Genomic DNA, 12306 nt, shown 5'->3' with positions numbered 1-12306 from the left:
AAGTGAGGGGGGGAGGTGTGGGTGTAAGTTTTGCATTTCTTGCAGTTGCAGGGGAAGGGGCCGGGAGAGGAGGTTAGGTTGGTGGGGGGTGTGGACCTGATGAGGGAGTCGCGGGGGAAGTGGTCTTTCCAGAACGCTGATAGGGGAGGGAAATATATCCTTGGTGGTGGGGTCTGTTTGTAGGTGGCGGAAATGACGACTGATGATACGATGTACCTGGAGGTTGGTGGGGTGGTAGGTGAGGACCAGTGGGGTTCTGTCCTGGTGGTGATTGGAGGGGCGGGTTCAAGGGCGGAGGAGCGGGAATTGGAGGATGTGCGGTGGAGAGCATCGTCAGCCAAGTCTAAGGGGAAATTGCGGTCTTTGAAGAAGGAGGCCATCTGGGTTGTTCAGTATTGGAATTGGTCCTCCTGGGAGCAGATAAGGCATTGGGAATATGGGATGGTGTTTTTACAGGGGGCAGGGTAGGATGAAGTGTAATCTATGTAGATGTGGGAGTTGGTCGGTTTATAGTAAATGTCCGTGTTGAGTTGGTCGCCCGAGATAGACATGGAGAGGCCTAGGAAGGGGAGGGAAGAGTCTGTGACGGTCCAGGTAAATTTGAGGTTGAGGTGGAAAGTGTTAGTAAAGTGGATGAACTGTTCAGCCTCCTCGTAGGAGCACGCGATAGCGCCGATACAGTCATCGACGTAGTGGAGGAGAAGGTGGGGGGTGGTGACAGTGTAGCTGCGGAAGATGGACTGTTCCACATATCCAATGAAGAGACAAGCATAGCTGGTGCCCACGCCCATGGCTACTCCTTTTGTTTGGAGGAAGTGGGAGGATTGGAAAGAGAAGTTTTTCAGAGTGAGGACCAGTTCAGTCAGTCGAAGGAGGGTGTCAGTGGACGGGTACTGGTTGGGTCGGCGGGAAAGGAAGAAGCTGAGGGCTTTGAGGCCTTTGTGATGGGGGATGGAGGTGTACAGGGACTGGGTGTCCATGGTGAAGATAAGGCGTTGGGGGCTGGGGAAGCACAAATCATGGAGGAGGTGGAGGGCGTGAGTGGTGTCCAGAATGTTGATAGGGAGTTCTTGGACTAAGGGGGACAGGACCGTGTCGAGGTATGTAGAGATGAGTTCGGTGGGGCAGGAGCAGGTTGATACATGGCAACATGACGCCTGGAGGAAGAGCGCCTCATCTTCCGCCTAGGAACCCTCCAACCACCAAGGGATGAATGCAGATTTCTCCATCTTCCTCATTTCCCCATCCCCCACTTTATCTCAATCCCAATCCTTGGACTCAGCACCGCCTTCTTGACCTGCAATCTTCTTCCCGACCTCTCTGCCCCTACCCCCTCTTCGGCCTATCACCCTCACCGTAACCTCCTTCCACCTATCGCATTCCCAATGCCCCTCCCCCAAGTCCCTCCTCCCTACCTTTTATCTTAGCCTGCTTGGCACATTCTCCTCATTCCTGAAGAAGGGCTTAGCCCAAAATGTCGATTCTCATGCTCAAAGGGGTAGATAGAAATGTGAAATTTGAAATACAAACTGATCAGACTTGATGTCATTGAATGGCAGCGAAGTCTTGAGGGGCCATATGGTTCACCTCTGCTTTTTCAGATGTTCACATAGTCCATTATTGAAAAGCAGCTCTTTGGTTACTTTCAAGCATAAATAATGTGCAAAAAACTGAGCAGCTCTCAATTAAGTGTATTTCAATAAAATGGTGAGTACATATTGTACTACCCATTCCCTTTTCAGATGTCATGCATAATTCATCCTACACTTTATTGGTATACCTACAGTTCATCTACCAGATAGACTACAAACAGTTTAAGAAAATAATTCAACACCACCTTGAGGTCATCTAGGGCAACAAATGTTGGTCTTGCCAGTGCTGCTCCTATCCCATGAAAGAAGAAAAAGATAGGTAATGAGTAAACTTCGCAGTGCACTGTTATTTAAAGACAATAGGTGTTTTGGTAGTCTGCTTTTCGTAGCTTTGAACATAGCAGAACTTATGAGCAGTTGCAGTAATCAGCTTAAAAGTCGTCTTTGGCAAATTGTGTACAGAAACAAATCAGAACACAGTGCTTGATATTTCTCTATTCGTTTATGAAAATACATTTGTGCCTGTTTGCTTGTACTGAAGATTGAAAGTGAAAGATTTTCCTCTGTTCGGGTTTAGTTTAATTGAATTTGAACTCCCAATTCTGAAGTGATCTGCTAAACCTAGGCTGCCTAAATGTACATTGCTGATGGAAAGGTTAATTGGCAGAGACATTGCTCTTATGATTTCTCTAATAGTCTTGACCAAGTCTTTTGCTTTCATGGAATTTAGAACCTCTATGGTTCTACGTAAGCACAGCACTGAGTTATTCTGCTTACTATGCCAACATTCTTTCCTCAATTAGCACTGGTAGGAACAGATTACTTGGTCACTTGTGGAATTTTAGTCTGTGGGTCTGTGTCTGTGTGATATTTAAGGGATGGAATAAGTAACTTCAGCTTCCATTTACAGAAGTTTTCCAAATTTCTCCTATCCTTTGCAGTGATGAGGCATGATACAGATGCTTATACTTCTGCACATTGGCTAAGGACCTAACACTCTTAGGTTTAAAACTGCTTGGGTGCATTGTTATTTGTTTGTGCTGTTACTGTTGACCTAATGATGGTATCACATTCCAGATAACCAGGCAGTGAAATGCAACACTGGAATTTAGTCTTTACGCAATCATAAGCATTTATTTCCATACATACATATCATAGCAAAAACATTGTCCTCCAAACCTATCAAATTGGGTTTGAAGTTTTTTTTTCATATTTATAGTTAAAGCCAACCACCTGACTATATTAAAAGCCCAATTATTACATATTTATTTGTTAGGTTTAGGATGAACACAACAAAGGGCTCTTATGTTGCAGCGCTAGTGTCCATACCTTTTGGCTAAATGGTCCAGATACATGCCACAACAGGTTAAATAAAAATAATTTTATAATTTAATTTAATTTATCTATATCCTTCACTCCTGTGATCTGAATTACAGCTTCGCTTTTAAACCATTGAAGACCAATTGTTCAGTGACTATGACTCTGCTCTTTTAAATTTCTCCTGAATTTGCATTTATTTCCTCGTTTTCCTTCCCTTTCAAAGTTATGATGTCTTCACTGTTTTGTTTTTTGTTTCAACTTGAAGCATGTATGAATTTTTCTCTACTTGCCCATTATTTTCTGTTTATTTCTCTTGTTACAACTGACATGAATGAAGAGCACAGTTTCCATCTATTCAAAGCACTTCTAGACTCAGATGTACAGCAGGGAAACAGATCCTTCGGTCCAACTCATCCATGCTAACCAGGTATTCTAAATTAACCTAGTCGCATTTGCCAGTATTTGGTCCATATCCCTCTAAACCTTTCCTATTCAAGTACCTATCCAGATGCCTTTTAAATGTTGTAATTGTACCAACCTCCATCACTTCCATACAAGTACCACCCCCTAAATGAAAACATTGCCCCTCAGGCCTCTTTTAAATCTTTTCCCTCTCACCTTCAACCTATATTCTCTAGATTTGGACTCCCCTAACTTAGAGAAAAGGCCACGACTATTCATCCAATCTGTGCTCCTCATGTTTTCGTATAAGTATATGGGGTCCTCTGATGCTGCAGGGAAAGCAGCCCCAGCCTATTCAGCATTTCCTGAGGCTTAAACCCTCCAAACCAGGCAACATCCTTGCAAATCTTTTCTGAACCCTTTCAAGTTTCACAGCATCTCTTATATAGCAGGGAGACGAGACTTGAACACACTATTCCAAAAGTGGTCTAACCAGTGTCCTGTACAGCTGCAACATCATCTCCCAACTCCTATTCTCAATGCTCTTACCAATGGAAGCAAGCATATCAAATACCGCCTTCACTACCCTGTCAACCTTCAATCTGCTTGCAAGCAACTGTGAATCTGCAACCCAAGGTCTCTTTGTTCGGAAATACTCTGCAGAACCACCATTTATACATATAAGTCCTGTCCCGATTTGCCCTAACAAAACGAGCACCTAACATTCATCTAAAGTAAACACCATCAGCCACTTCTTGTTCCATTTGTCCATCTGCTCAAGGTCCCATTTTACTCTGAGGTAACTTTCTTCACTGCAGAGTGTTTCTGAACAAAGGGACCTTGGGTTGCAGATTCACCCAAGGTTGTGGTGTTCTCTGCAAACTTAGTAACCATTCCTCCTGCATTCATATCCAAATAATTTTTATATAAAATTACAAAAAAATGGACCCTGCACTGATCCTTGTAGTAAACCATTAGTCACAGGCCTCCAATCTGAAAAGCAACCCGCCACCGCCACCCTTTGTCTTCTACCTTCGAGCCAATTTTGTATTCAAATTGGTAGTTCTCTCTGTATTCCAAGTGATCTAATTTTGCTAACCAGTCTACCATGAAGAACCTTGTCGAACACCTTACTGAAGTCCATGTGGAACATGCCCACCACTCTTTGTCACTACTTCAAAAAATGTGAGACATGATTTCCCATGCGCACAGCCATGTTGACGATCCCTAATCAGTCAGCATCATGGAGATGTGCAGCACGGAACAGACCCTTCAGTCCAACTTGTCCATGCCGACCAGATGTCCCACCTGCCAGCACCTGACCCATATCCCTCCAAATATTTCCTATTCCTATACCTATCCAGATGCCTTTTAAATGTTGCAATTGTACCAGCCTCCACCACTTGCTCTGGCAGCTCATTCCATACACATACTACCCTCTGCGTGAAAGTTTTGCCCTTTAGGTCTCAATTATATCTTTTCCCCTCTCACCCTAAACCTGTGCCCTCTAATTCTAGACTCCCTCCAACCCAGGGAAAAGACTTTGTCTATTTATCCTATCCTTCCCCTCTTGATTTTTCCCTCCATAAGGTCACCCCTCAGCCTCCGATGCTCCAGGGAAAACAGCCCCAGCCTATTCAACCTCTCCCAAGAGCTCAGATCCTCCATCCCTGGCAACATCCTTGTAAATCTTTTCTGAATCCTTTCAAGTTTCACAACATCTTTCCGATAGGAAGAATTGCACGTAATATTCTGGAAGTGGCCGAACCATTGTCCTGTACAGCCGCAACATGATCTCCCAACTCCTTATACTCAATACTCTGACCAATAAAGGAAAGCATACCAAACGCTGCCTTCACTATCCTATCTACCTGTGACTCCACTTTCATGGAGCTATGAACCTGCACTCCAAGGTCTCTATGTTCAGTAAAGCTCCCTAGGACCTTACCATTAAGTGTATAAGTCCTGCTAAAGTTTGCTTTCCCAAAATGCAGCATCTCGCATTTATCTGAATTAAACTCCAGCTGCCACTTCTCAGTCCATTGGCCCATCTGCTCAAGATCCCATTGTAATCTGAGGTAGCCTTCTTTGTCGTCCACTGCACCTCCAATTTTAGTGTCATCTGCAAACTTACTAACTAAATCTCTTATGCTCACATCCAAATCATTTATATAAAATGATGAAAAGTAGTGGACCAGCACACCTCTAACACTTTTCCTTACCACCTTTCTTAAGTAGTGGCACTGTGTTAGCCAACCTCCCACCTATGGCCATCGATGAAACAAATGTCTCAGCACAGTGCCCAGAATCTCATCCTTAGCTTCCCACAATGTTGTAGGGTCCACCTGATCAGGTCCCAGTAGTGTATCTACCTTATGCAATTCTAAACAGCCCAAAACCACCATTTCTGCAATATGGAGACTTTTGAATATATCAGTATTACCCCCCCCCCCCCCCCGCCCCCTCCCCTCCCCCAAGCAAAGTTCTCGTGCTTCCATATCCTTCTCCACAGTAAACATTGATGTAAAATTCTCATTGAGTATCTCACCCATCTCCTCTGGTTCCATGCATAGGCAACCTTGCTGATCTTTAAGGAACTCTATTCTCTCCCCATGTTACTCTTTTTTGTCCTTAATGTATTTGTAGCATCTCTTTGGATTCTGCTTAACCCTATTTGCCAAAGCTACCTCATTTCCTGTTTTGCCCTCCTGATTTACCTCTTAAGTATACAGTATGCTCCTACTACCTTTATACTCTTGTAAGGATTCACTCAGTCTCTGGTGTCTGTGCCTGACATATGCTTCCTTTTTCTTAACCAAAACCTCATTTTCTCTCATCCAGCACTCCTTACATCTACCAGCCTTGCCCTTCACACTAATGTAATACACTGTCTCTGGACACTCTACCTCATTTTCCCATTTTCCAGCCGTCCCTGTACCTGCGAATATCTGCCCCCAATCAACTTGTGAAATTTCTTCCCTAATACCGTTAAAGTTGGCCTTTGTTCAATTTAAAACTAACTTTCCAGTCTATCCTTTTCCATAACTATTTTAAAACTAATAGAATTATGATTACTGGCCCCAAAGATCACACCTCAGTCACTTCCCTTGCCTTATTTCCTAAGAGGTCAAGTTTTGCTCCTTCTCTGATAGGTACATCCACATACATAACAATGTAATTTTCTTGTATGCACTTACAAATTCCACTCCATCCAAATCCATAACACTATGGCAGTTCCAGTCTATGTTTGGAAAGTTAAAATTCCTACCATTACAACTGCATTATTCTTAAAGATAATTAAGATCGCTTTGCAAACTTGCTTCTCAGTTTCCCGCTCACTATTGAGGGGTCTTTAGTGCAATTCCAATAAGGTGATCATCCCTTTCTTATTTCTCAGTTTCACCATAATAACTTCAGTGGATGTACTCCCTGGAACATCCTCCCCAAGTACAGCTATAATGTTATCCTAATCAGAAATGCCACTCCCTATCCTTTCTTGCTCCCTTTTCTACCTTTCTTTGGCATCTATATCCTGAAACATTAAGCTGTCAGTCTTGTCCATCCCTGAGCCACATTTCTGTAATCACTATGATATCCCAGTCCCATGTTCCAAACCATGTGCTGAGTTCATTTATCTACTAGTCAGTCCCCTTGCATTGAAATTAATGCGGTTTAATCTTTGGTCCTACCTCAATCTCTGTGCCTTGTTCCTGCCTGCCTTGACTGTTTGACTTGCTCCTTTTTTTTCCAACTGCACCAGCCTCAGACTGAGTAGCTCGAGCAAATCTCCCAGCTAGTATTTTTGTCCCCTTCCAATTCCGATGCAACCCATCTTTCTTGTACAGGTCACTTCTTCCCCAGAAGAGATTTCAGTGGTCCAAAAATGTGTATACTTCTCTACGCTGGCACCTGGGAGGCACACACCATTCTGATGTTTTGTGTTGGCCACAGAAACATCTGCCTGTGCCTCTATCACTATTGAGCTAGAGGTCGTAACATATAAATGCAGTTGTTTTATCCAATTTCCAATATGGCCAATTGTATGCTCCCTTTATATTAGATTTGTAATAAAGAATATGCATCAACCAGGCTTCTTTAAACACAAGTCAAAACATCTTTCATAAAGATGCCAAATTGGCTAACATTCATTTGGGAAATAAAGATGTCAATGTTTGACACTCTAAATAAGCCAACATACAATACACACCCCACCCAACACCCACCAGGTACAAGGGCAGGGGGCGGGGGGGGGGGGGGGGGGGTGCGAGGGCGAAAGGGCAACAGAGTTTTTAAACTTTCTCAGCGTCAAATCTTTTTTTGGGATTCAAACCAGATACTTCTAGTCTGGAACTTTCAAACTAAAGCCCTTATACTGAAGGTAATCTATTTCATAACTAACTGTGGACTAACTGCTTTCTTCATGGGAAAAACTGTCAACTGGGACCTGTCCAAACGGAAGGCCAAACACTTTCCCAACTATGGGTTTTCTTCCTCAATTTAAAAACATCTGATTTTTATAAATCAAAAGCAAGCTAATGTTTGCTCTCTCTTTATAAAATTCTGTCCGTATGAACAAATTCCCATCATCACTTCAGCAACTCTGGCTCTGATACTAGTTATAAAGAGAATCATGACTCCAGAAATACTGAGAAGTCAATAGTGTAACTCATTAAACAGTGCATTGCAACCTACTTGCCACGAAACCAATATCCTAACTCTTACATCAGTGAGATATATAAAATCACATTTACAAAACACTTCAAACAGAACAGTCATAAAAGCAGGCCATCATCAAACAAGACCAGCAGATAACTGAAACTATGATCTCCAAGAAATGCCTTTTAAAAATATCTATATATCTCCACAGACTTGAAATAAACCAATTGTTCTATGGTGTGTCAAATCGCAAGTCCTCAAAAATTAAATAAAGTCTTTTTAGCACTCATAATTAAAATGTTAGTAATTTGTTGAAGGTAATGACTTAGCTATCAGGCTAGTCATAAAACGTAATGTTGAATGTTGCGTTGTGCTTGAATTCATCAGCATGTGAAAGTGTGTAAGAGGTAAACCGACATCTTATACTGAGGGGAGTGTTCATTGTTGACAAGTGGACTTTGGTAAAGGCATTGCCATGGCTAATGCACCCAGTTAGTGATAATCAACAGTTTACTGTCAAGCTCTACTTAAATATGAAGCCAGGCATGTTGACTGTAATTGATCATGGTGTTGTGCTGAGAAATTAACTGGCAAATGACTTTTACCTTGCAATTAACTGTTAGTCAGTCTTTATGATGGCAAGAAATAATGCTGAAGAATAGAAAGGGGAAACTAAATACCGTCACCATTATTAGAGCAGTATTATTAGACAAGCTGATGGGGCTAAAGGAAGATTAGTCCCCTGGCCATAATGGCTTACACCCTAGGATCCTAAAAGAAGTAGCTATAGGGATAGTGGATGCACTGGTGAAAATTATTCAAAAATCTTTGGAACCTGGAGAAGGACTGGAGGATTGGAAAACTGCTAATGTGGCACCCATATTCACAAAGGGAGGGAAGCAACAAGTGTGTATCTCTAGGCTGATTAGCCTAACATCTATTGTTGGAATTAATTATCAAGGAAGTAATAACAGCACATTTGGAAAATAATCTAATAAAGTAGAGCTGGTGTGGCTTCATGAAAAGGAAATAATGTCTGACTAATTTATTTATTTTTTGAGGAAGTCTTAATCAGGCTGGATAGGGGAACAGAGGGGAGCCAAAAGATCTTTTAAATTTGGACTTCAAAAAGGCATTTGGCAAGGTATTCTCACGAAAAGTTTAAGTCCTAGAATCATGGGATCCCTACAGTGTGGAAATAGGTCATTTGCCCCATCAGGTCTATACCAGCTCTGCGAACAGCATCTCCTTCAGATCCACCCCCATATTCCAATCCCTGTGACCCTGCATTTTTCATGGTTAATCCACCTAGCCTGCACATCCCTTGACATTTTGGGCAATTTAGTATGGCCAATCCACTTAGCCTGCACATCTTTGGACAGTGGGAGGAAGCCAGAGCATTCGGAGGAAACCCATGCAGACATTAGGAGAATTTTCTAGGATGGGGTCAAACCTGACTCCTTGGGACTGTGTGGCAGGAGTGCTAACCATTGAACCACCCAAGCCAGCCCATGATGTGGTAACCATGGTGAAAAGTTAGTGGACCAGACATAATCTTATCAATTCCAACAATAAGAAAGCATGAAACACGAAAATTCTTGAGCTACAGTTCTTTTCAATTTTTCTTTCACTTTTTTGTTTACTAATTACAGGCAATGGTGGCGTGTTACCCAGGCAACGGAACAGGATATGTTCGCCATGTTGATAACCCTAATGGAGATGGACGATGTGTCACATGTATATATTATCTGAATAAAAACTGGGATGCACAGGTACATTAATTATTTTCAGAATTCTTGCAAGATTTAAAAGAACAGCATGCTGGAAATTCTCATTAAGAATCCTATAAATGATATTATGTTGTTTGGTTTGAGAATTGTTTCTTATGTTTGTGATTAATCTTGAAAAAGAAATCAGCACAATAAAGGGCAAATGATGAGTGATATATGACAACCAAAGAACTCTAATTGGAATAATTCCACTTGTCACCATTTATGTTTTGGAATGATTCATTATTAATGAAAGTAATTCTGAAATATGATAGTTTGGTGTATTTAAATTACTACAAGCAACACCAAAACCAATATGATTGTACAGAGACCTTGCATGCAGTTAATTCAACGCTTATATCTCCAATTTTGATACCTTGAGGACCTTTTTAAAAATTCCCTGGTTATTACAGATGCAGTGCAGCACTGTTAAACTACATATGGACTGTTGCAAGTAGTCTTGGGAACTGAATTAACATGAAAAGCCAACATAAGAAATAGAATACCTTCTCTTACCACAGAGAGGAGTCATGTGGCGATTATTTCAGATTAAGGTGCTGAAGGGAATGAGAAAATTTATTCGATTCAGATTTAAAAAATGCATTTCCAAGATGAGACTTTGTGCTTTAGACCTAAGTAACAACACTGAATTCAGAGAGGATCAATATGACTGTACAAGGGAGAAAGATATGAAAAATAAAGGTAAAAGAAAATATGGTGTTGTAAAAGATCTGACATCCTACTGTATCCTGTGTGAATGAGGAAAAATTGTATAAGCTAAAATAATGACATAGATATGCAGAGTCGAAGAGTGTGGCACTGGAAAAGCACAACAGGTCAGGCAGCATTCAAGAAGCAGGACAGTCAATGTTTCGGGCATAAGTCTTCACTTAGTATGGGACATCAATACACCAACAGCAACACTCCTGTAATTGGTTAATGAAGCATTATTTTGCTGGGCGATTCTAGAGGGGAAAGAAAAGGATGCTTGCATTAGTTTCAGAAATATTCAGTTATTAAAGGATACAGGTGATAGAACAGAACGACCTGTATGACGCTCGTTTCATTAACACAAATTGAATATAACACAATTGACGAATTGGGAACACTGTTTCTAAGGTGCAAACTTTAAGCATGTATTGGTTATAACATGATTTTGGCCCCATTAGTTTAAATGGTACTGCTATTATGCAATTTTCTTATAACAGGATTGCATGAGAACAGAGCAACTGACTAATTGAAAATATTTTTTAAAAATTGAATGATATACTGCCTTTACTGAGTAATACCAGGAATTTGGGAGAAATCCATTTTTTATTCAGGCAATAATTAACTATCAAAAGAATACTCTCAGACTGGGTGGGAATACATGAGCCTGGCCTGTAATGATGGTGCAATATTGTTTTAGAAACAGATCAAATAGAAAAATAAAATTTTCAGGGTGGTCAAATTATCATACACAACATTTGAATCCTTGGCACTGCAAAACAACGTTTATATGAAAAAAAGGGGAATTAGACAGGAGGTATTGCAAAAGTAGATTTCAGAACAGGGCAGCTCAGTGGCTTAGTGGTTAGCACTACTGCCTCACAGTGCCAGGGACCCAGGTTTGATTCTGGCCTTGGGCAACTGTCTGAGTGGAGTTTGCACATTCTCCCTATGTCTGGTGGGTTCCTTGTGGGTGCTCCAGTTTCCTCCCACAATCCAACAATGTGCAGGTTATGTGAATTGGCCATACTAAATTGTACGTAGTGTTCAGGGATGTGTAGGTTAATTGCATGTGTTTAGGGTAAATGTAGAGGAATGGGTCTGGGTGGGCTACTCTCGGAAGGTTGGTGTGGACCTTTTGGGCTAAAGGGCCTGTTTCCACACTACAGGGATTTAAATTAGAATTCTAATTCAAAATTCAAACATTTGTTCAAGTTTGGGAAGGATTTTTCTGTGTTCAAAGGGTTAAATGTATTCGAGATATTCAACAGAATAATATCACAATTACTGGGAACTAAATATTCAGGTACATATCTCTCTCTCCTTTTTTTTGGAAGGTTAGACAGAAAGGTTTCGGTGGGGGGGGTAGTATTGTTGGTATGGGATGAAATAAGTGTGATAGCAAGACATGTTCCTGAATCAAATCAGTAGGAATAAAAAGTAAGAAAAATAAGAAGACATTGGTAGGAGTAGTTTTATGGTGCCCCCTAACAATAAATATATGGTGGGACTGGGAATAAATCAGCAGATAATGTGGGCATTTTTTTTTTTAAATTGTGCATGGCTGTAATTTTTAACATAGATTGTGGAGGAAACCATGAGGCAAAACTCAAATATTCAGGACAGTTCTGAGAACAATATGTTACAACATCCAACTGTGGATCAGATTATTTTGGATCTGTAACAGTTAATAAAACACATTTAATTCATGATTTTGGAGTAAAATCCCCCCTTGAAAATAGTGACCAATCATTTGGTTGGATTTAGTATTCAATTTGACAGGGAATAATTTTGGTTAGAAGCAATTGTGCTAAGCTTATCCAAGGGTAATTGTAAAGAAATGAAGGCAGAGCTGGCTG

The 12306-nt window shown here is 41.1% G+C and overlaps 1 protein-coding gene across 4 annotated transcripts in view; it reads left to right on the top strand.

The window, feature by feature from the left end:
• Positions 1–12306, top strand: part of egln1a (egl-9 family hypoxia-inducible factor 1a) — a 96739-nt gene that overhangs the window by 45607 nt on the left and 38826 nt on the right. For all 4 annotated transcript variants that reach the window (XM_060852733.1, XM_060852729.1, XM_060852723.1 and 1 more), the window contains exon 2: positions 9623–9742. In XM_060852733.1, coding sequence (XP_060708716.1) covers positions 9623–9742 — 120 coding nt within the window. The remainder of the gene's footprint in view (positions 1–9622; positions 9743–12306) is intronic.

This window comes from Hemiscyllium ocellatum, chromosome 3 (assembly GCF_020745735.1).
Source record: "Hemiscyllium ocellatum isolate sHemOce1 chromosome 3, sHemOce1.pat.X.cur, whole genome shotgun sequence".
Lineage (NCBI taxonomy): Eukaryota > Metazoa > Chordata > Chondrichthyes > Orectolobiformes > Hemiscylliidae > Hemiscyllium > Hemiscyllium ocellatum.
This window is presented reverse-complemented; position numbering and strand designations above follow the sequence as displayed.